Source organism: Panthera uncia, chromosome B1, assembly GCF_023721935.1.
Source record: "Panthera uncia isolate 11264 chromosome B1, Puncia_PCG_1.0, whole genome shotgun sequence".
In the NCBI taxonomy this organism is placed as follows: domain Eukaryota; kingdom Metazoa; phylum Chordata; class Mammalia; order Carnivora; family Felidae; genus Panthera; species Panthera uncia.
Window position 1 is genome coordinate 157,158,820 of NC_064811.1, and position 25,026 is coordinate 157,183,845.

Genomic DNA, 25,026 nt, shown 5'->3' on the forward strand with positions numbered 1-25,026 from the left:
GCTGCTGCTGCTGCTGCTGCTGCTGCTGCTGCTGCTGCTGCTGCTGCGCGGCGGGAACTACAAATCCCAGGTGGCGCGGAGACGCAGAGGCGGAAGGGGTGGGCGTGGGCGTGGGCGGGGCGAGGAGGGACGGGCCTGAGCGGCCGGAGGGCCACGCTCTGGCTGCAGGCACTGCGAGCGGGAGACCATGTCCGGGAGCAGCAGCTGCAGCCAGACCCCAAGCCGGGCCATCCCGGCCACTCGCCGGGTGGACCTCGGCGACGGCGTGCAGCTGCCGCCCGGGGACTACAGCACCACTCCCGGCGGCACCCTCTTCAGCACCACCCCGGGAGGTAGGCGCGGGCTTCGGGTGCTCGCCGCGCGGGAGGACTGAGTGGGCAGAGCGGGAGGGGTCGGGAGTGGCCAGTTGGACGGGGCGACCGGGAAGAGGGGCGCGATGACTGGAAAAAAGGGCACCACGGACGCAGCGAGGGTCACGAGCGGATGGCCGCTTCCCATTGCCTGCCCTCTGAGTGCGTCCTCCGAAGCCCCGGCTGCAAACTACCCCAATTCGTTTCCTCCTGGGAGAGACAGCCGAGTCCCCCTACCCAGACGGATACGCACACTTCCAGAACAACCACATGCTGAGGTGTGCTGCCTCTTGTGGGTGTGGGGCGTACTGAGGTAAAATAGCTCCGGCTCAGGGTGGCCTGGGAGCAAGCAGAGGCCTGGCCTGGGGTTTTTAGGGGATGGGATGGGCGTTCTTTTTTTGGGGTAAACGACTCTTGCAGAATCCCTTTTTCCTTCCCGAGGCGCCCCCAGTTTTGCGTTGGGCCTCCGCCTCTGACGAAGGATTTGGGCCGAGGGCTCTCTCCTCCAGCAGCGCCTCACCTGCACCTGTGGCAGGTTGCCCACTTACGCATGTGGGATCTACGCAGAGGGACCTGGGGCCGCGGGCAGGACTGTGCAGAAAAACACGTTCTTCTGTCCAGGGGGAGGGGGAGCCTTGTGACCTCCCTGAGTGTATAAGGAAGAGGAAACTGAACTGGCACGGGTTGGGGCCAGCCTTAGGCTGCCCCCGGGAGCCAGGCATTCCTCCCAGCCCGGGAGCCCCGGCGCACAGGCGCTGATGAAACCTGCCCGCACGTTTGCATGATGAAATCCTCGTGGCTCACCACTTCCCTGCCATCCCCGCGCTGCCCTCAGCCCGCTTTGCTCTTCTCCCCTCCCCTAAGCCCTCCTCCACCGCTCCTGCCCAAACTACCCAAACTACTCGAAAACTACTCGCAGACAGTGGCACTCCGTTGAGAGGCACGGGTGCAGGTGGAGCCAGGGGAGCAGCAGCGTCGCGGGCCACATCACATGCTTATTTTCTCAGGCTGCGGTCCCGCCATCAGCAAGCACAGCCAGATCCGAGGTCTTGAGCCGTTTGATCCAAAACATACAACGTTAGAACTGTTAGGAATCACAGATGTACTTGTTTCATGAGGCCCCAAACTGGAAAACACATGTCCCTTGTCCGATGTCACACCGTTTTCTCAGATTGAACGAGAAATACTATCCAAGTGTAGAGGGGAAAATGCTCTCTCTTCTATTAAAAATGATCCAAGGAAAAGTTCTCAGTAAGCCTTCTGTCCACCCTTGACTCAAATTCTCTTTCCATGCTATAGTTCTTTTGTAGTCCATTTGGTCTGCTTTCTCTGTGTCATACTGTGTCCGCCAGGATCCTTCCTGACAGTTTTGGGGTTCTTCAAGTGAGGGTGTGCATCTCTGATCTTTTCAGAGTGGGCACTGAGGCAACCCTGAAGGCTCAGAGGTGCCCTTTTCTGCACTCTTTATTGCTGGATGGGGACAAGTCAGATTGGAAGGCACAGCCAAGGGCACTGTTTACAGGGAACTCTGATCTACTTCTCACCTTGGACTGGGAAATGGGTTTTTTGTTTGTTTTTGGTAAACCTCAGCATATCTCCCTGCCTTTGAAGGTCTCTAGTTGGGAGACAGGGAAAGGGGCTCTGAGATCAGAGTGTAACTCTGTTTCTGAGGCCAACTGGAGGGAAGCTAGCAGTGCCAGGAGCCTAAAGCCAGCTTTCTTGTCCTGGAGTGTCCAGCAGGACAGGCATAACGCACAGGCTGTAACCTGGAAAAACACACCTTGTTTTTGCCAAAGTCAGCCAGTCTGGTCTGCCTCAGTTAGCCAAGGCTTGGAGTCTTCCTCCAAAGCCCGCTTCACCCTACTTCTTTGCCAGGGCAAAGAAGCTTAACCTAAGGAAAGGTCATTTCTGGCACCCTTTTGCTCTAGCCTTGAGTGCTCTTTCTCATTCCTCAATATACATGTGAATTACCTGGAGACCTCATTTTAATGTTTATTTTTGAGAGAGAGACATAGCGAGAGGCAGAGAGGAGTCACAGAATTCGAAGCAGGCTCCAGGCTCTGAGCTGTCAGCACAGAGCCCGACGTGGGGCTTGAACCCACGGACTGTGAGATCGTGACCTGAGCTGAAGTCAGACGCCTAACCGACTGAGCCACCCAGGCACTCCACCCGGAGACCTCATTTTAAGTGCAGACTATTGATTCTGTAGATTCTGCCATTGGGCCTGGGATTCTACACTTCTAACCAGCGCCCAGTGATTGATCTAAGTACTACACTGAGTACTCAGGAATGGGTAGAATGTGACTTCCCTCACCTTTGCAGACCTCAGGGTCTGGCAAAATGCTGCTGCTCTCCAAGTAAACTTCTTTTGAGGTTGGGTTTGGCATCAGCCCTCAAACCAGGCTCTGGAGAGAGTCTGCACAGGTGCCCATGCTAGTTTCTTTGCAGGTGTCAGGCACTCTTGGAGTGTCCACAGGTCACTCTTGCTGGGAATGGCTCTGCAGTGTTTGTCCCCAGAGGACCAGGAGCTGTGGTTGATTTGAACCATCTCATTCCTCAGGCTCCAATTTAATTTCCATGGTCATTAACCTTTCACAGGCTAAACCACTGATCTGTTAGAAGTCTGGAGAACTTCAGAGAAATTTGTTGAAAGGAGTGTTGCATATGAATGTTTGAGGCTTAAAAATCACCAGTGACACCATAGCCCCACAGAACCTTTGAATGGTCAGAAACCTTCCACCCCTCTCCCATCAACCTCCATGTTCCCCATTTCATGTTGGATTATTTGACCCCAAAGCCACTAGGGTTGCTTGGCTGGTAATCATACCTAAACCCTGTAACTGGGTAAGGTTAATCAGAGGTAGGCAGGTGGGGCTGCAGGTGTTAATGGCACCCTGATATAGACAAACAAAGTCTATGCCCAGAAAGCTTACCTTGGAGCAGCTCCCAGGTCTTTGGCTATAGGACAGACAGTGCTGGGAAGAGGAGGAGGTGGCCTGGGCACTGAAGCTAGAGCATAGCCAGTGTCCGGAGGCCTCGGTCACACAGTGGGAAATTATGTCTCCTAATTACCCAGGGTCGACAGTAACTCTGATGAGACTAGGGTCTCATTATTCTAGATGGGTTAAAAGAACTTGGACATTAAGGCAGTGAGGGAAATGTAATGGGCCCTCTTCTCCCATTGAGCTGAGCTTCCTATTAAGACATTTAGAACATTCCACACTGTGTCCCTCATCAAAGACTTTGACGGGGAGCCCTGGTGTGGAGCACCCCAGACTCCCTTTGATGCCCACCAGACTCAATGTGTTTAAGGCATTGACCACATCCAGAACCTGGAAAACAATCTGACCTCAAGGGCTTGGCTTGCTACTTAGGAAGATGAAGACACACCTGAAATAGAATTAGGAGCATCAAAGTTGTAGCCGTAGAATGAGGCAATTAGGCAGATACCCCCACCCTTCATAACCAGTAGAACTTGTATGATTCTCATTGTGAGAATTGCCTGCTCCAGGTCAGCAGCCTGCTAAGTCTTACATTCTAGCAATGCACACACAGCTGTGAGATTTTAATTGCCTTCACATTTTGTTGTTGCTTTTGTTTCCAGTATCCTCAAAGGATGGCAGGGCCTTATTTGAAAGAAGAGTTTGATCTTTTACATATTGATTTTTTTTTTTTTTTTTGAAAGAGCAAAAAAGTCCTCCATTACCAAATTTAGTAAAAGGACAGGCAGGGTGGTACCTTGTCTACTGTTGTCATCACGCAGTGAGGCCTTTTCTGGTGTGGGTCTTTAAAGTTTATTTATTTATTTTTGAGAGAGTGCAAGCGGAGGAGGGGCAGAAAAATCTGGAGCACAGAGTCCTATGCGGAGCTTGAACCCATGAACTGTGAGATCATGACCTGAGTCCAAGTCTGACGCTTAACCCACAGCCACCCAGGTGCCCCTCTTGTGTGGGTCTTTATTTGATATCCTTGCAAAAGAGCGGGGAAGGGGCAGCGGGACCGAAAAAAGGATTGCTTCCCAGGGCGCAAGTTTTGAACCAGGAGTGTTCATTTTCACGCCTACGTTTTACGTGTTCACACAAACAAAAAAACCTGTTGCTTTCTGGGCTTAGAGCCACGCCAGGGTTCTTCCTCCGTTATGATTCATGACAAATGAATCACATGTGCTTGTTTACATGTTTGTTCCCTGGGTAGATGGGAAGTTCTTTCCGAGCAGTCTTACTCATCTTTGTATTGCAGTGACTGAGTGCTGAGTCTGGTGTTTAGCAGGTGAAGAGTTGAAAAGAATCCTGGAACGACCGTATTCTCAGGGTAACCTAGTTCCTTTGCCACTGGGCCTGGGTCTGAGCTGGCTTAATGAAGACATCTGAATTTTTCTTTTCTGCTCTTTCAGTTGCAGGGCATAATTGCTTACCTTGGAATGTCCCAGGGGCAAGACTAACTTTCCCTGAACTTTGTCACTTATCCCAGTATTGCTAATACTACTTTTTCCAACTATTGCACAGAAAGTAGAAGGAGGTAGCCTTTATACTGAACGTGTCACTACTGGGGCCAGGGTCTCAGACACTGGGATTGATGCTCCTTATTTACTTGTTTGCACCCAACCTCACTGCTAGGCAGGAGTAAGTCACATCTGCCCAGGTCATTTGGATGCTCCAGGACATGGGCAACACAAGGTGTCTTGCAATCCAGTACCCATGCCCCTGAAAGTTTAAGAGAGTTCAGATACTAGGCCCTGAGTATCACAACACTTAGTAACTTCAACAACAGCAACAGTAAATTCTTTAGGCTGATTGGGCATTTTCTGATGATCTCCCTGAACTCACTCATCTGGCTGCATACAGTTAGAAGCTAGATTGTCTGGGGCTAGAAGGTCCAAGATGGGCGTACCCACATATCTGGGGCATTGCTGGGGACACCTGGAAGGCTGGGAGTTCTCTCTTTCCTCTGTATTCTATTAGTCAAAGCAAGCCACAGGGCTACCCCAGATTCCAGGAGAGGGGAGATACCAGCCTTGGAATGAGAGGAGCCTCCTATAGGGACAGGGATGGGAAGAGTCACGGGGCCACGTTTTCAGGCAGTCTTCCACAAGGGCCAAGCCTCAAAGAGTGGTCCTTCGAGGGAACTTAACTGCCCATCCTGCTGTGTGGCCGCTCAGGGCCAAGGCCAGGTATTAGAAGCAGACCAGAACTGCAAGCCTGTGAATTGACTCTTGGGTTAAGAACTGAAGACACCTTCCTGAAAACACAGAGTTCTTGATCCGATGCCCCGTTTTCAAGGCCTTATGTTCAGCTCCACAGAGCAAACTATGCGGGTGGCCATGATGCCAGGCCACTGGGCCATACCTTCCACTGTGTGTCATGCCCCTCCTTGCTAACTGCTACCTAGCCTGCCTCCTCTTTCCTCCTCAAAGCAGCTAGGCTTTGGGAACTCCCTTCAGAGGAGCCCACGCTTGCCCACCCTGCCCAGCACTTCCATCTGAACATCCTTGATTTTCTGGAGTGCTGGCAGTAGGATGGAGTCAAGTTCTGAGGCCAGCGGTCCAAAAATGCGTAGGAGTGAGAATCCCGGGAGGTGCAGGTGCAGGTGGGTTCAGAACTCCCCTTGGTTTCCTGGTGACACATACAATGCGGAGGTTAACCAGGTCTTTTGCCTTAGAGAGAGTGCGTGTGTGTAAATCAACTTCTCTCTTCTGGTCTTTGGAATAAAAGGGGAAGGCAGGCCTATCTTAATTTGCTCAAGCGGCCATAACAAAATAGCACAGACTGCGTGGCTTAAACAACAAAAATTTATTTTCTCACAATTCTGGTGGCTGGAAGTCCAAGTCAAAGTGCCAGAAGGGTTGGTTTCTCCTGAAGCCCTTCTTGATGGTTACAGATGACCGTCCTCTTTGCTGCCACTCTATGTGGTGTGTGTGGTATCTCCCTCTCTCTCTTATAAGGACACCAGTATATTGGATCAAGGCCCTACCCTAACAGCCTCATTTTAACTTAATGACCTCTTTAAAAACTTTATCTCCAAATTCAGCTACATTGAGGCTGGGAGTTGGGACTTCAGCATATGAATTTGGATGCGAGGGGTTGGGGGGCAATTCACACAAAAAACAGAGCCCCTCCTCCTTCCAACCACAGCTTTTCTTGCTGTGTAAAGGGAGGCATTTCAGATGGAGGCTTAACCTGCTTGGCCTGGGTGCATTTTGAAATGTTTGGTTGGGGTGGGTGTGAGGGGGGTGAGGGAAGGGGAAGGAGCTTGGCCAGCCCTTAGAATAATTATTCCAGCTATTTTGTTCTGCACATTTCTGTAAAAACTTTGTCCCTCCCACTTAATTTTCAAAAACAAAATTTTTATTTTGATGTTTATTTTTGAGACAGAGACAGACAGACTGTAAGCAGGGGAGGGGCAGAGAGAGAAGGAGACACAGAATCCAAAGCAGGCTCCAGGCTCTGAGCTGTCAGCAACAGAGACCGATGCGGGACTTGAACTTACAAACCACAAGAGCATGACCTGAGCTGAAGTCAGACTCTCAACCAACTGAGCTACCCAGGCACCCCTCTCCTGCTTAATTTTCAAATAAAACAGACTCTTCCTCACATGTCAGGGCCTCAAAGGGAGGGACTAGTGAGAGGGCCCTTTGTTACTCACTGATTGCCCTCATTTGGTATTTGAGGATCTTCATGAGATTCCCGGCCCCTAAGAAATTTCCAGACTTTGGTTCTCTTTGCAGAGCTGGTAGGGCCAGAGATGAAGAAAAATCTCAGACCAAGCACACCCTGATTGTCTCCCCAAGATTTTCTCCTTGACAAGGTGGCTCTGCTTGCTAAACAGACTGCTCAGCAAGGAAAGCCACCCTGACGCATCGAGCTCCTGCCTGGTGTGTGGCGGGCGGTTGGGAGCCCCCCCCCCACCCACCCGGTAGACCCCGTGTGTTGGCCTCCAGGTTGACACAGAGCCGCTGGCGAGAGCTGAATGTAAAATTATCCGGAGTATTTTGTTCACAGGCTGCTGGCTTGCATCCGAACGAACGTAGGCATTTGAGCCTCCCCCAAGCATGTTGTGAAACACTCTCCCTTTCCCTGGAATGGGAACAGCAGTTCTAGGAATTCTGTTCTTGTACTCTGGCTCGGCCTCACGTACCCCCCCCCCCCCCCCCCCCCCCCCCCCCCGCCCAGGGGAAGAATGTTTCCATCAGGAGAGGCGCAGGGGAAAGTGAGGAACAAGCAAGGCTCAATTTACAGAAATCCCTGCCAGCCCCATTTTGAAGCTGAGTGTGGCTACTGTGGGAAAATGGAGAAGAGATCAAGGCCAGCCTCTCTCTCAGGGAACATCCTGTTCTGGCCAAACACTCAGAAGAATAGGTAGCAGTCTGGAGACCCCTGGAATGTTCCCAGTTGCCCGTGCTGGCTAAGGCACGGTAGCCTGGTCTGCCTTGCTAGTTTTAAACAGAAGTTGGTGTTTAGGACTGGAGGCAGTACAGGTTAGGTCTGCCCCCTGGATCGCCATGGAGGGGACAGCCTTTCTGAGCCTCAGCTTCCTGTCTGCCAGTTGAGGATACTGTATCTCCCTTGTGGGGAGTGGGGGATGGGGCACTAAGACCTGGCCTGTCAGGCTATGAGCAGTGATTTAATCTCCACACTACTCCTGTGAGGTGTGGATTTTGTTAGTACCGTCCTCTTAGAGCTGCAGAATTCAGCGGCCCTTGAGAGTTGAGGGGCTGTTACACGGCACACCCAGGTTTGAGCCCAGAACTTGTGCCTCCAAGCCCCGTGCTGTTTGCACCGCACTGAGCACCTGCCAACCAGGAGCTCCTAAAAATAATGGTAGTGTATCAGACCTGGAACAGACCCTAAAGATTACCTACAAAGCCTGGCACATGGTTGGTACTTTAAAAATAGTTTGAATGAGCCTAGTACACTGCCCTTGTTTACAAGTGAGGAAAACAGACCCGAGGGGAATGTCTGCATTGCTTTGTACATTCAAAGAAACTGCTGTCACCACAAAGCATGTCTTGAGAAAAAATACCATTCTTGGATTTGGCGCACATCTGAAGTTTTCAAAGTCCCAAATGACACTGGTTACCAAACGTGCCGAAGCGCATGTTGGTTCTTGAAGCGTGTTTCCGTGGGCCAAAAATAGGATAGAGGGTGCCCTTACCCTACCCCTTTCACCCCCAGTCTCTTTTTCCAGGGTTGCTTACCTCCCCTCTGATTCGTCCCAGCTCTGACCATATAATTGGTCCCTAAATCATGTCATCTGAAGCTGTGCCAGTCATAATAGCTAGGATTTGTTTGCTGTTGTATTCCACACCATAACCCTATGACGTAGGCACCATCATCATCGTCCCCATTCTACAGAAGAAGAAATGGAGGCACAGAGAGATTGAGTAATAACTTGCCCAGGGTCAGTAGAGTTAGCAAATGGGAGAGCTGGGTTTCTAACCACTAGACTGTATGGGGAGAGGAGCTCGTATTCATCCTGGCGTGTTGTACCCACACCCTCTCTCTACAGGGCAGGTAACTCTTGCAGCCCGCTGGACTTAACATCTTCCCCACATGTGTTTATGTGGTGACGTGTTTAAAAGGCTTTCACTTTGGGGCGCCTGGGTGGCTCAGTTGGTTAAGCGTATGACTTCGGCTCAGGTCATGAGCTCAAGGTCCGTGGGTTCAAGCCTGCTTCAGATGCTGTGTCTCCTTTTCTCTCTGCCCTTCTTCTCTCTCTCAAAAGTAAACAAACATTAAAAATAAATGAATAAAAAGGCTTTCACTTAGAAAATAGACTCAGTTCTTCTCTACAAGTAGTTCAGAACCAAACCTGACTGCTACCCCAGCACCCAGCAGGATCCCAGCTACACAAATGGTTTGAAGCATGGGGGGCGGGGGTCTGCCTCTGTCCTTTTCCTACCCTGCTGGGAGACAAGTTCTGGATACCCCTGCTCTGTACCTCCAGTTTCTCCAGTCTAGACCACCCTCAGTCCATAGACCCATTCCACTTTGGGAGAGTGCAGAATTGGGGTGACACTGATTTCTCTGGATGCCTCTGACTTTTGGAGGGCTTGCTGTCTCTGTCCACACTGGCACACACAGGGTAGATCTCTCCCCTGTCTCTGATCCCCACATATGCCTCTGCTCTCAGACTTTACCCACTTGACTATAGTTGTTTGTTTACAGATCTTTCCAACTAAATTCCGAGTGAGATCAGGAAATTGTTCTTTACATGCCTAGCACTTGGCATGGTGCTGGTACAAAGGGGTTCAAATACATGAGACCAACACACCTGTTTGGGGATGCAGGATCAAGCAAAGATTGATAAATGTGTAGGTGAGGGTTAACACTTGTCCATGGAGGTTAACACTTGTCCCTGGATTGGTCCCTATCCTTGGATACATGTCCTGGGAGTTACAGTCTAGCATGGACAGGGCCTAGCACACAGCCCAGAGAGGTGCTGGAGGGACGGGCTCACCACTCCACTTACCCTGCCCAGCAGAAAGCCCCCTAGGCTTTTTGTGGGGAGTGGGGGGAGTCTACCTAGTTCCAGTCAAGGCCATTTTCACTTGACTTACTAGAAAAGACATTCTGACCCTATATCCTTATTTATTTGTTTGCTTAATGCCCTATGTGTTAGAGTTTTGTATTAAAAAACAAAATATGCTCAGCGTAAAAGATGTTCGTTGTGCCTTGATCCTTATCTCACCCCCAGAAGTGACCAGACACAAAATACATACAGTTCTGTGACTCTTCCACACAATATGTTGCAGACAATGTGCACTTGTTCCAAATAGTAACCACACAGCACCGAATTATAGGTCTGATCCATAATTTAACCTGTCCTTTAATTTAAAAAATAAATCAAAGTTTTATATACATATATGTGTGTGTATAATTATATAATTCTATCTTCTTTTGTATGTACTTGATTTTTTTCTGTAATACAAGTATGTGAACATTATTTGTAAATTGTTTATGTAGGTAAGTAGTTAAATCTCAAAATTACTGAAAGCCTCCCAACAAAACAGTAACCCCGTACCTCTCTCCACCCCCATCTCTTTAAAAAAATTTTTTTTTTACATTTATTTATTTTTGAGAAACAGAGTGAGACAAAGCATGAGTGGGGGATGGACAGAGAGAGAAGGAGACACAGAATCCGAAGCAGGCTCTAGGCTCTAAGCTGTCAGCACAGAGCCCGATGCAGCGCTCAAACCCACGAACCGTGAGACCGTGACCGGAGCTGAAGTCGGAGGCTTAACCAACTGGGCCACCCAGGCCCCCCCCCGCCCATCTCACTCTTTAGATGCAACTAACATTTTTCAGCCCTTTCTTTGGGGATTTACTTCCATATTTCTGACTTTTTCTTGACTTTTATTGATAGTTGAGGACTTATTGTTTGTACACCCTCATCTCTTTTTTTTTAATGTTTACTTTTGAGAGAGAGAGAGAGGGAGAGTGCGACCTGGGGGAGGGGCAGAGAGAGCGGGAGACACAGAATCCGAAGCAGGTTCCAGGCTCTGAACTGTCAGCTCAGAGCCCGACATGGGGCTTGAACTCACAAGCTGTAAGATTGTGACCTGAGTCGAAGTCAGAGGCTTAACCGACTGAGCCACCCAGGTACCCCTCTCATCTCTTCCTATTCCCTAATTTAATTATATCACAAATTAAAAAAAAAATACACATTATTTTTATTACTATGGCCCTTGATGAGCCAGGTAGTTAATTATTGTACAACTTAGAAAAATAGAGTTAATAATTGCTTCATTTTAAAATGTAATTCGATTTCAGGGGCCTGGCTGGCTCTGTTCGTAGAGCATAGGACTTTCGATCTCGGGTGTGAGTTTGAGCTCCACATTGGGTATAGAGATTACGTTTAAAAAACGTGCTTACACTCACTTTGAGGACCCCAGGTTCAAAAGTAACAGTGTTGGCCCTACTTTGGGGTCTAAGAATAGGCGTGATGGGTGAAGGACCTGGACTGTGGCAAGTAACCTGTTACAGACTTACAAGGTGGCTATTTGAGGCTTCTGGTGAAATCTGCACATCTGTGCTTCATATCTGTTTCCTACCCTCTAACCCACACCTGTGCACTTGTTCTGTGGTTCTGGTGTCTCATAATATTACTGGGTAGCCAGAAACAGGTGCAAGTGCGTTGAGGTTTTTGCTGTGTTTAGCATGATTGGCAAATTGTGAAAATGTAGAAACACACAGAAAAGGTCCAGTGCAATAAAATAAATGCAGAGCTGGAAGTGGACTCCCTGGGGCTGCTAGACTTGGTATGTGGGACTGTGAGCCTGTGATGAGCTTCTCGTCCCTGTATAGATGCAGTGTTCTTAGCCTTAGTGGAAAACCTTGGTTTGGTGGTTTCAGCCTAGGGGGGCAAATAGATTGTAAAGGACAAAGCAGTATTTCGGTAGCATAGACCAGTGCTAGCCCTGTCTGTCTATTGAAATAGAGAAATGGACTTAGCTTAGCCACAGAGGTTTAAACTATCTGGTTGCCCCATACATTGACACAACCCGGGGCTCGGATACACAGTTGTATTTAGTGTTTTGTGGTCTGCTAGCCTTTCCAGCCCAGGAGCTTTTGGACAAACCTTTGTCCTTGTGTGAGGTTCGTTGTTGGGATTTTGCGTTTGTTTTTGTGAATATTCCATCCCTGAGCTTTGCAGGTAGACAGATGTGATGCAAAACTCACATTCTGAGGTGTTTCTTGCAGCAGAGTAATTGGTTTGCAGGAATAAGTCACGCTTTTCCGCTCAAGGGGGGGGAGGGGTGGTAATCCATGGGATAAGCTAAAGTTAAGTTGTTAGAAGAATTTTATTGGAAATTTTAGCTTTGAGCTTTGTTGCTCTAGTTCCTGAAGTAACTTGGAGATGCTCCTCAATTGTCCATCCACTGCTGTGATTCCTTGGGTCCCACCCATTCTTTTACTTTAAGAGAAAACAAGTAATTGTTGCAGGAGTGTCTGTATTTTACAGCTGCCCTTTATAAGAAGCACTTTTTCCAAATAAAACAATTTTTTAAAAATGTGCTTAGTTAAAGGATGCCTGGGTGGCTCAGTCAATGGAGCATTTGACTCTTGATTTCGGCTCTGGTCATGCTCTCACAGTTCATGGGTTCCAGTCCCACCTCGGGCTCTGCGCTGACAGTGTAGAGCCCACTTGGGATTGTCTCCCTCTGTCTCTGCCCCTCCCCCACTCACTCTCTGTCTTTCAAAATAAATAAACATTTTTTAAAATTTTTTTTAAAGTTTTTTTTAACGTTTTATTTATTTTTGAGACAGTGAGAGACAGAGCATGAACAGGGGAGAGTCAGAGAGAGGGAGACACAGAATCTGAAACAGGCTCCAGGCTCCGAGCCGTCAGCACAGAGCCCGATGCGGGGCTCGAACTCACGGACCGCGAGATCATGACCTGGGCCGAAGTTGGCCGCTTAACCGACTGAGCCACCCAGGCGCCCCAATAAACATTTTTTTTTTAATGTGTTTGGTTTTCATTCAGGTAAGTCTCCCACACCCTCCAGTACCTCTAAAATACTAAACAAAATACAGTTTTACACACAAATTCGACTTGTGGATTTATCAGTACATTCTTTCCTTCTGTCCTGAACTGACAGGGTTTGGTGGCTCTAGAACGGCTCTAGTAGCTGCTGACATGAGATCTCCTGAAGCCCTTCATCTTATTCTAATTTTGTTACAGTATTCATCCTGTAGCTTTCTGAAAATGTTTCTATTATACTTTTACTTGGTTGGTATTTGGCTGGGTATAAAATGAGGCCAAAATCAATTCTCCCTGGAGATTGTGAAGGCATTGACCCACCATCTTCAGGTTTCCAGCCTTGCCATTGAAAACATTTATGCCATTTTTATTCCCAATCCTCGCGTGCACCTGCTGTTTTCTCATCCTTTCTGGAAGATTTTAGGATCTTTTTATCCTCAGTGTTGTGAAATTCTACAGTGAATGTTAAGTTGGTGTTTTTAATTCATTACACAGGATACTCAAGGGGCATTTCAAGACTGATCTCTTTCAATTCGGGAAATTTTTCTTCCCTTTTTGTCTTTTTAGGTAAATTCCTCTTAGCAGTTTGTCTTTTCTCTCTTTCTTAACTTCTTGTTATCTGATGCTGGATTTCTAATTTGGTCTCTTTTTGCTTGTTATTTTTGTCTTTCTGTTCTTTAAAGTCTTTACAAAGTTAGGGTGCCTGGGTGGCTATGTCGGCTAAGTGTCTGAACTTCGGCTCAGGTCATGACCTAGCAGTTCAAGGATTCGAGCCCCACATCGGGCTCTGTGCTGACAGCTCAGGGCTTGGAGCCTGCTTCAGATTCTGCGTCTCCCTCTCTCTGCCCCTTCCCCGCTTGCGCTCTGTCTCTGTGTCTCTCTCTCAAAAGTAAATAAACGTTAAAAAAAAAAAATTCTCTCCCTCTATCCCTATCTCCCACTCACTCTCTCTGTATCTCTGTCTCTGTCTCAAATATATTAAAAATATATATATTCTTAAAAAAAAGGTCTTTAAAAAGTTGAAAAGTTTAAAAAACAGTAAAGTCTGGGGCGCCTGGGTGGCTCAGTTGGTTAAGCGCCTGACTTTGGGTCACATCGTGATCTTACATGAATTGTAGCCCCACATCAGCCTCTGCTAATAGTGCGGAACCTGCTTCGGAACCTGTCCCTCGCTCTCTGCCCCTCCCCCATGTCTGCTCTCTCTTTTTCTCTCTTAAGCTTGAACAAACAAACAAACAGTAAAGTACCTTAACTGTTTCCTTCTGTTGGTTTGTTTGGATCTCTCCTTAGATGTAAGCTTTTCTCAGAAATGTATGGAGACATCTGGCTGGTTATATTTAAGAGTTAGGCACTCCAGAGCTGACTGGAAGCCCTTTGTGAGGTCTGGAGGCTGGTGGGTTCAATCTGGTGGCTAGCTGGTATTTTTCATTGGGAATCCCCTTCCCAAAATCAACTTCTTTTTTTTTTTTTTAATATTCTGCATTTTTTTTTTACGTTTATTTTTATCTATTTTGAGAGAGAGCGCGCCCACAAGAGCAAGCAGGGGAGGGGCAGAGAGAGAGGGAGACAGAATCCCAAGCAGGCTCCTCACTCTCAGCACAGAGCCCGACATGGGCTTGAACTCTGTGAACCAGAGATCATGACCTAAGCTGAAGTCAAGAGTCAGATGCTTAACTGACTGAACCACCCAGACACCCCCCAAAATCAACTTCTATTGCTCTTTATTTTTGCTGTTTATTCTAAAGCAGAGCAGGGAGGGGGGTGTGAGGCTCACCATTCAGGAGGTCAACCTAAACTTAATTTCTCTGTCTCCCCTCCCTCCTGGGGTGAGGGACATAGGGGAACTCTCCCCATTCCCATTTTCCATGTTGACTCTAATTCCTGAACCTTCCTGGGGTTCTTCAGAACCCCGCTTCCTGGTGTAATGTCCACCCCTACCTCCCTGCATTAAAATTTTTTTTTTAACATTTATTCACTTTTGAGAGACAGAGAGAGGTAGAGCATGAGCAGGGGAGGGGGAGAGAGAGTGAGATACAGAATCGGAAGCAGGCTCCTGGCTCCGAGCTGTTTGTTAGCACAGAGCCTGGTGCGGGGCTCGAACCCAGGAACCTCCCTGCATTTAGATGCCACCCTCATCCTCTCTGTTAGAACTATTCCTCCATTCACTTTCTGTCTCCATGTATTGTGATTTGGGGTAACAGTTTGAGCCCCACTTGCTGCCAACTTGAGTATGGGCTTCTGTTTCTTGTTTTATTTCTCGGTGTTTATGAGACTTTTGAGAGAAGCATCAGGGAAAAAAGTGTCTTGGCTTTGCCATCTTAGAGCCGCCTGGATCCTCAAAAGCTCTTCATGATCTTGTTTGTAGAAGCTTAATGGAGTTGGATCATGTTCCCTAATATAGAGAGAAAAGGTAGGCCCTCGGCTGAAAAGGATTATGTGGAGACCACGGGTGTGATACCCACATACCCCAGAAGACCACACCTGACCAACACCCAAGGAGCTGCCTGCTGCTCAGCGCTTTGTAGGGACCTTGGCATCCCCCCCCCCCCCCCCCCCCCCCGCCGGTTTCCATTGCCTGTTCCTGTATGCAGGCCAAGTCCCCAGCTCCTGGAGACTGCGTTTCAGCCAAGGGTACCTATTTTTGACGATATGAGACTGTGTGTTTTGCTGTTTTCCTCATCTGTGGGAGACATAGGGAGTTTCCAGAAGATCACTGTTGCCATGTATTGGTGGATCCCATGAAGGGACAGGGGGAAAAAAGGGTTAAAAAGCTAAAACTGCTTCCATAGGAAACATTTCCACTACATTGATCTCCAGCTCACATTCCTCACTGACCCCAGATGAGTCAGTGGGGGTTAGTGGTCCCCTCCTAGGCTTGACACCTTGCCAGCTGACTTTCTGAACACCACTGTTCCTGCCCCCCACGTGGCCTCCCTCCCCAGCTGAAATACTCCCACAGTGGGCATCTTGGGAACCACCTCTGCTGGCATTTGATTTCTGGATTTTATTAGCACAAATGAGGATTCCTATTTTTAAACAAGTGCCCTACCTAGGTGGAGGGCAAGGGGCACAGAAGTTCTTTCTTTTTCTCCTTTAAGTATAATTAATGACTTAAAAATCGCCCGGTATAGACCCCCAAAGAACTGAAAGCAGGCTCTCGAAGAGATAGTTACACACCCAGGTTTACAGCAGTATTATTCACACTAGCCAAAAGATGGAGGGTGAATAAACAAAATGTGGCATATCCACACAATGGAATATCATTCAGCCTTAAAAAGGAAGGAAATTCTGAGACATGGCCAACAATGTAGATGAACCTAGAGGACATCATGCGAAATGAAATAAGCCAGTCACAGAAAGACAAATACTGTATAATTCCACTTATACGAGGTACCTGGAGCAGCCCAATTCATAGATACAGAAAATAAAACGGTGCTTTCCAAGGCTTAGCGGGGAGGGAAATGGGAGTTGCTATTTCATGGGTGTAGAGTTTCAGTTTCGCAAGATGAAAAGCATCTTGGAGATTGGCTGCAGAACACCGTGAAGGTACTGAACACTGCTGAACTGTATACTTAGGAATGTTTAAGATGGTGAATTGTATGTTATTTGTATTATACCACAATTACAGAAAAATTTCTGGGGGCTAGTGGCCTTTAAAGAGCTTCTCCAGGAGTGCTGACCCCCCTCTTTTGTTTTTTGAGACCCTTGGATCTCCAGCTCTTAGGTTCCACTCAGATGGGGTCAGTTCCCTATTCTGTGGTAAACAAACCAACAAAGAAGCAAAGCTGGAGGGAGGCCAGGACAGGGGAGACTCTTGCCGAGCCTTGAAGATTAAGAAACAGAGAAGAGTGGTCCCTCTCTGAAGCCAAGGCATTTACCCTCGAGGAGAAGGCACTGTTGTTCTCCATTTGTAGCCCACTGGGCTCACAGCCCTTCATGTTACAGACGAGGAAACTGAGGTTCAAACGGGGGAGGAACAGAGGTCTGTGTGCACAGGGTCACACTACTGGCCAGTGGCTGAGCCTAAAATGCAGCCTGGGTTCTGTGTTCTTTGCTTTACACTGTCAGCACGGAGCCTGCTTGGAATTCTCTCTCTCTCTGTCTCTCTCTCTCTCTGCCCCTCCCTTGCTTGCACTCCCTCTCTCATTCTCTCTCTCTCTCTCTCTCAAACTTAAAAAAAAAAAAAAAAAAAGAAATGTGAACTGTGAACTTTAGCCCACATAGTGATGATGAACAAGACTCAACTTCAGCATCATTGCCTCTCAGCCAAGGAGAGCAAGGCCTGGGTAACTTAGGGCCAGAGTCAGACTAGGACATCCTGCATGAGTAGGCCAAGTGCACGTTTTGGTGTCTCTGACCATTTTTCTGCTCTTTAGCATCCTAACCCTCAGCAGAAGGACCCCGACCCCACGCAAGCCTACTCAGAGCCCAGAGATGCGAATGAATTCCTCTCTAGGATGCCACTCACAGAGAGCCAGTGCTCAACATCTGAGACGGGAGTCCCTGCTGTTGGGACAGCACACTGTCATAGCCTTTAAGTGAGGGAAATACTTGAGGGCTATTGATAAGGAGGGGCATTCCTGAAGTCTAAACCATAGCTTCTAGCTGCTTCTTCAGGAAAATACCAAATGGCGGATGACCTTGGTGCTGCGGAAATGGGAGGCCAAGAAGGCTTCCACAGAGTCTTGGGCAGTGGCATCTGTGGCCAGGTTGGGGCCGTGGAGCTCCAGGAGGCAAGGCCAAGGACAAGGAGTGGGTCTGCATCACCAAGCTGGGCCGCCTAGTCAAGGACATGAAGATCAAGTTCCTGGAGATCTGTCTCTTCTCCCTGCTCATCAAGGAATCTGAAATCATTGACTTTTCTTGGGAGCATCCCCCAAAGATGAGGTTTTGAAGATTATGCCGTGTAAAAGCAGACCCGTGCTGCCAGTGGACCAGGTTCGAGGCATTTGTTGCCATCAGAGATTACAATTGACACGCTGGTGTGGATGTTAAGTGCTCCAAGGAGGTAGCCACTGCCGTCCAAGGGGCCATCATCCTTGCCAAGCTTTCCATCATCCTGGTGCAGCAAGGCTGCTGAGTGGGGGGGAGACAAGATCAGCAAGCCTTATATTGTCCCATGCAAGGTGACTGGGTGCTGTGGCTGTGCTGGTGCGCCTCATCCCTGCCCCCATGGGCTGCACTGCCACCCTGGGCAACTTCACCGTGGCTACTTTTGATGCCATTTCCAAGGTCTACAGCTGTCTCACCCCTGGCCTCTGGAAAAAGATGGTGTTCACCAAGTCTCCCTATCAGGAATTTACTGGCCATCTTATAAAGACCCACACCAGAGTGTCTGTGCAGAAGACCCAGGCTCCAGCTATGGTCACCACATGGTTTTATACAAGAAAAGTAAAAGGAATTAAAGCTTGTTAAAAAAAAAAAAATCAGGAACACCTGGGCGGCTCAGTCGGTGAAGCATCCAACTCCCGACCTCGGTTCAGGTCATGATCTCACGCTTCATGAATTCGAGCCCCACATTGAGTCCTGCGCTGACAGTGCCGAGCCTGCTCGGGATTCTCGCTCTCCTTCTCTCCCTGCCCCTCCCCTGCTTGCAGTCTCTCTCACCCAGAATAAATAAATAAATATTAAAAAAAATATTTTAAAAGATCATAGCTTCTAAACTCCGGGCACTTATTCCCTCTGCGGTTTGCATTACAGTTGCAGCTTGCATTCTATATTAAGTATTTCTCCTTATATCTTGTACCTTTTTAACTTAGTTTTTGTTACTTTATTTAATTACATGCATTATTTATAACATACATACTACTATATTAAATTATATCCTGTTATGTATTGAAAGGAAACTTGATATCACGACCATATATGGAAAACCTGATCCACTTACCATAAATAGAAGGTAACTATAAAAAGAAATATGACACCAAGAGAGTTTTAAATTCTATCTGGATTCCACTGCCTGCTGAAGGCTTTGAGCCTGAGACCTGCTCTTTGTTGAAAAGGAAGAATCAGGAGCGTGAGCAAGGTGTTTAAGATAAGTTACTAGTACCACATTGGTGCTTTAGAGGTAATCCTGATTAAATAAGAACCCAACATGAATCACCTCTCATTAGTCACTGTTCTTTGATGAAATCAGCTGATTCTCCCACCAGAATCCCGGGTCCTGGACTTTAGAAAATTCTCCTTTTTAAGGTATCACTCAGGCAGCCATCCTCACAGGATGGCGGGATGGGATGGGTCCAGGGTGTGGGTGAAGGACCAACTCCCTCAGAGGGAAGGGAAGAGGGAGTGGGTAGAACACAGACCATGTACGAGCCCTGAGGTGCAATGACATGTCAAAGCAGGTGTCACAAGGGGACACGCATAGCAGGAGAGCCTTTGGTGGGAAAGGTAGAGCCCATGTGGCACTCCTGTCCACAAAGCCCAGGAAGGGAAGTGTTCTCATTTTTACTAGTCTGGGGGAGTCACTTAATTTTCTGTTGGCTCATCTGTAAAATGGAGATAAAGGTTCTGGATATCCCTGGGGCACCTGGGTGGCTCAGTCGGTTGGGCATCCAACTTTGGCCCCGGTCATGATCTCACAGTTCGTGGGTTCAAGCCCCCTGAGTAATAACACTAAGCACTGGTTAGGTATTCAAGCCCCACATGGGCTTTAAGGAGAGAGCCCTGGATGTGCTGATCCGAGGGGAGGAAGCATGGCATGGTGGCCTTGCCAGGCCCCTCTTCCATCAATGTGCCCCACATGATGGCGTTGGTGGTTCTGAGGCAGCAGAGTAGGGCTGCAGCCAGACACCTGAATCTGCATCACTCCTCTTTTCCTTTTTTCTTTCCAAATGTTTATTTTTGAGAGAGAGTGCTAGCGGGGGAGGGGCAGAGAGAGAGGGAGACAGAGGATCTAAAGAGGGCTCTGTGCTGACGGCAGAAAGCCTGACACGGGGCTCGAACTCAAGAACCGTGAGATCATGACCTGAGCCGAAGTCGGACACTCGACTGACTGAGCCACCCAGGTGCCTTCCCTTTTTGTTTCTTTTCTTTTCTTTTTTTTTTTTTTAAAGTAAACTCTACCCCAAAGGTGGGGCTCAAACTCATGATCCTAAGATCAAGAGTCTCATGCTCTACCAACTGACCCAACCAGGTGCCCCAGTCTCACTCCTCCTTGATCTGGCTTTTGCAGAAAAACTTGCTGCCTCTGCTGCAGCCATGCCTCAAAGATGTGGAAAATGCACAGGCAGGAGGTTTGAGATGGCTTTTCCAATGTCCCTGCCTCCTCCCAGGTACCAGGATCATCTATGACCGGAAGTTCCTGATGGAATGTCGGAACTCGCCTGTGACCAAAACACCTCCACGAGACCTGCCCACCATTCCTGGGGTCACCAGCCCTACCAGTGATGAGCCCCCCACAGACACGAGACAGAACCACCTGCGCAACAGCCCAGAAGAGAAGCCGGCAGGTGGTGAGTGGCCGGGCTTGGCCAGGCTCTCCCTCGGGAAGGGAACATATGCAACCCGTGGATCCCCTTCAGAGAGGAAATTTCACGGGGGGGATTGATGGTGGCTGCCCCACCCTCTGTGGAGCAGCTTAGAGTGCAGAGGTGGCGTTGGAGGACAGTATTGTCACCAGTGCCAACTTTCCACGTGCAAGGGGCCCAAGAACTCCAGGAGAGGTGACTTGGCCCCATCAGGTAGTCTAATTAGTGGAGAGCTTGTTTGAAATGAGGGGGACTCCACACAGCAGCTTTCATAAATAAGTATAACCCTTTGTATCATTGTATTAAAGCATTTCTGCTTGTCTGCCTTATGTGGGCCACACCCACAATGTGCATGTGCAGGAGAGGACTTCTCAAAGATACGGTGTACTTGCCCTCTAGGAAATCACATGTCTGCAGGATCAGAAAGGCATCCAGGATGGCTTCTGTCAGGGTATTGGTCCACTAGTGGATTCTTGATGAAGACATGTAGAAACCGTGCAAGCGGTTATTTCTGCAGGTTTGACACTGGGCAGCTAGGTCCTTCCTGGTATCTCTCCCCACCTTCCCCCTAAGTAATCAGAGCAGCCACCCTGGTAGAGGGCCGTGTGAATGCACTCTTTGTGGTATCATGACTAGCTAGCCAGAACGTCTGAGTGCTCCCATTGTGGGAGAACACAGTGTAAGCACTTGCAGATGACCTGAGTCAGATTGGAACCCTCTGACCCTTCCCCCGGAAGGCAGTGCACCAAGCCCAGACAGGAAGCAACTGGGACCTCAGGCTGGGCTGGCCCTGCTGACAGCAGCAGAGCCCATGTACCCAGGGCCTGCAGGATGTGATTCATAGTTACCCAGCGAACCCCACAGCCATGACAGGCAACCCTTGCCTTGCCTTTCCTTTCAGACTTGGACAAGAGCGGGAGGGAGGCAGAGCTGGGCACACACAGAGCCGAATGAAGGACGGCACCAGGCAGTGTGGCTCCCTGCCTTTCATTAGAGGATGCAGAGAAAGATGGATAGATTCATGTGGTCAGTAAGGTGGTGCTTCCCAGCCACTCACTTTTGCCTCAAACCAAAAACCGGAAGTTGAGGATGAAAGTGGTCACACCTGACATTGCTGAGCCAGCACTGCCTGAAGGCTATCCCTAACCCCTCCCAGCTTCTGGAGCAGTGATCCCCATAGCAAATGCAATGGTGGCCCAGAGGTGCCCCAGGCTGACAACCCTTAACCCACAATAATGGCCTAAGAGTTCCATTGTGACGGGGTGGTAGGGATGGACATAGTTTTTCATTTTGCTGAACAGGCTATTAGCCAAAGCTCCTAGCCTTGGACCATATATTTGTGTAAATATAACCAGAAGAAGTGGCCAGTTTCCCCGTGGGGGCCAGAGCTGGCATCTCAGTATATAGAACCAGAGAGCAGCCTTACCCAGGAGATCATGAATGAGGCAGCTCCATTTCAGAAAACAACTTCCTGCAGCATGAGTGTCTTGGAGATTTTTGTGGAAAGAGTTAGGGTGAGGGCAGTGAGTAGCTGAACTACCAAAATAACTCCTTTACTGCAGAGTCAGGCTATTCTGCGGGCAATTGGACATATGCCTAGTAGGTTGTATTACCATTTTCTAAACCACAGCTGACACAGTTGCTCAAAAAAGTTTTATGTTTAAGGAATATTTTTCTGTGAGGTTGTGTTTTTGTTTTAATTTTTTTTTAAGTTTATTTGTATATTTTGAGAGAGAGAGAGAGAGAGAAAGAGCACGACTGGAGAAAGGGCAGAGAGAGGAGAGAGAATTCCAAGCAGTCTCTGCACTGTCCGTGCAGAGCCTGACACGGGGCTCGAACTCATGAACTGTGAGATCGTGACCTGAGCTGAGATCAAGAGTCAGACGCTTAACGAACTGAGCCACCCAGGTGCCTGTGAGGTTGTATTTATGTCAAATCCAAGTAACCATTCACTTTTATTAAAAACAATAAAAATTGGCTCAATTGGTTAAGTGTCTGACTTCAGCTTGGGTCATGATCTCGTGGGTTTGTGAGTTTGAGCCCTGTATCGGGCTCTCTGTTCTCAGTGTAGAGCCCACTTTGGATCCTCTGACTCCCTCTTTTTCTGCCCCTCCCCTGCTCATGCTTTCTCTCTCAAAAACAAATAATACATTTTAAAAAATAAAAATCAGTGGTGGCTGGGTGGCTCAGTTGGGTTAAGCGTCCAACTCTTGATTTTGGCTCAAGTAATGATCTCACAGTTGTGAGATCAAGCCCCAAGTCAGGTTCTGCACTGGGCCTGGGGCCCTGCCTAAGATTCTCTCTCCCCCTTGCCCTCTGCCCCTCCCCCGTTTTCACATGCATGCTGTCTCCAAAAAATACAATTTTTACTTTATGTTTTTTAAATATTTTTGAGAGAGAGAACGTGAGTGCATAAGTCGGGGAAGGGCAGAAAGAGAGAGGGACAGAGGATCTAAAGCGGGCTCTGCACTGACAACGGAGAGTCCTATGTGGAACTCGAATTTGCGAACCATGAGATCATGACCTGAGCCACAGTCGGACGCTCAACTGACTGAGCCACCCAGGTGCCCCCAAAATAAAATATTTTTAAAAAACAATAAAAATTGTATGAAATTCGGGACTGCCACTTCTTCTGTGGGGATACCTGGTCTCCCTTCTTCCTTTGGGACTAGGGAAGAGAGCACAGCTGGACAGGGAAACTTCAGGCCTGTGTCTAGGAATTCCTAGTGGAGTTCTGCCCTCCCTCCATTCTCCTAGTCTTGTAGGAACAACAAAATGAAAAATAATAAACCATCTCACTGGCTTCTAAAATGTGAGCCCTACCATTCACCCATTGCTTACCTGGCCATCTGTCCCTTCTCTCCCCAGGTGAAGAGTCACAGTTTGAGATGGACATTTAAAGGACCAGCCATTGGATTGAGTGATGCCTCTGGGCCCCTCTGGCCCTTCTTGGGAAGAGTAACACCAGCCAGATCTTTTGCAAGTTCTAATCCTGGGCAGGCGTTGAGCTTGGGGCCGGCCATCCCGGCCCTCTGCTCCCTTACTCAGGGCACCTGCTCCCCCTTCCTCTTCGTGAACACCAGCAGATACCTCCATGTGCCTCCATTCATGCACCCTAAGGGGAGTGACTCTCAGGAGCACACCCTGCAGCCCAGGGCCAGGAACTGGACATGGAGGAGCCCTTCTGAATGATTGTCCGGCTCTTCCAGCCCCATCCGCTGGGGGCACACCCACCCCTTCCTTAGGTCGGTGTTGTGGGAAAACTGCCCTCCCCTCCTTCCCTAAGAGAGGAAATAAAAGCCACCTTCGCCCTAGGGCCAAGAGTTGGCCCCTGTCTGAGCTCTTTTCAACTCCATGTGGATAACTAACCCCAACTACAGTTTGCATGGTGCCTCTAAGCACTTTCCTATACTTTTCCCATTGCTTCTCACACTGAACCTGTAAGGTAAGTAGGCTAAGTGTTCTCCTCATTGTACAGCTCAGAGAAGTTAACATCACATACCAGTAAATGACGGATGGCACTGGCTTTGAGCTGTGCTGCTCTCCATCTCTTGTTGTTCAGTGCTGGGTGTGATTTCTTTTCTGGGCTTTGTCCCCCAAGCCTGTCAAGTGACCCGGTCACCTTCATTCTGTCGCCCGTTCCCTGCAAGAGTCAAAGGGGAAGAACCTGAACCTTGGCTGATACAGGCATGCAACCCTCATATTTGTCCAATGATCCCTTCATGTGAGCTGTCATGGGAGGGCACACACATGAGACAGGTGCTCTGTTTTGAGGATTTCACTGACACACAAAATTCGTCCCTAGGGAAAGGGAGTATAAAAGAGACTGTATAGGATTGGTTATCAGGGAGTGGTCCGTGCAAGTAAATGCTTCATGGAGGTGATGCTACAGCTGGGTCCTGAGAAGGAGTGGGCTGGGGAGAGGCAGGGGCCCAGAATTGCCAGGGTCAAGTGATCTTGGGGAACCAGGACATACGAGGACGTGACATCAAGTTGCCCGCTTTAGCCAGAGCAGGTAATTTGTGTGGGTGAGGACGGCTTGTATAAATGGCCATAAAAGGGCCAGATTTCTCAGGGCCTTAAATGCCAGGCAGAGGTCTTGTGGAGAAGCAGCAGGTGTTTCTCATTATAGGATATGCTGGGCATGGGTGGCCTTTGGCAAGAGGCAGTGGTTGACTTGGACCTTACAGTTCTGGACTCATAACACTTGTCAATCTACCATTTGGGAGCAGCAGGCCTTAGTGGTCAAGTCCTTTGCCTGACCTTTTCTACAGCCAAGTTGGGAGTCCCCTCCCCCCACAAGGACTGTGAAGGCAGCTGGAATCGGTGTGCCTGGTGAGGGTGTGTGGAAGGGCCCAGCCATAGCGGCATGTTGGCTCCAGGCATACAGGATACCCTTTTCTTATAGATGGAAAGTGAGACTGGAGAAGTCATCAGAGCAAAGACAACAACGGAAGCTCTAACTAGGTTCAGCATGGAGACCAGTCAGCCTTCCCCATCCCTTAGCTTTCTAGTAAAAGCATCTTACTCTCCCCTCCTGACATCCAACCTGAGGTCTTGCCCACAAGTCTACATGGTAGATCTAGTCCCCTTGGTCCTACATCTTACGGTCCAAGAAAGTGTGAAAAAGAGGCTTCTCTGACAATAAGGAAATCATAAGTTGTACGCCTTTCCCACTGAACAAAAGCATCCTTCAGGAAACAAAGGTGTTTCTTGAACATCATTTT

The 25,026-nt window shown here is 48.6% G+C and overlaps 1 protein-coding gene and 1 pseudogene across 1 annotated transcript; both read left to right on the top strand.

Annotated features, from left to right (window-relative positions):
- Nucleotides 1-113: 113 nt before the first annotated feature.
- EIF4EBP1 (eukaryotic translation initiation factor 4E binding protein 1) lies at nucleotides 114-24,336 on the top strand. The gene is made up of 3 exons (XM_049631421.1): nucleotides 114-332; nucleotides 20,105-20,284; nucleotides 23,168-24,336. The coding sequence occupies exons 1-3, from the start codon at nucleotides 188-190 to the stop codon at nucleotides 23,197-23,199; spliced, it is 357 nt and encodes a 118-aa protein (XP_049487378.1). The 5' UTR covers nucleotides 114-187; the 3' UTR covers nucleotides 23,200-24,336.
- On the top strand, nucleotides 17,476-20,059 carry LOC125923539 (40S ribosomal protein S2-like; annotated as a pseudogene).
- Nucleotides 24,337-25,026: the final 690 nt, after the last annotated feature.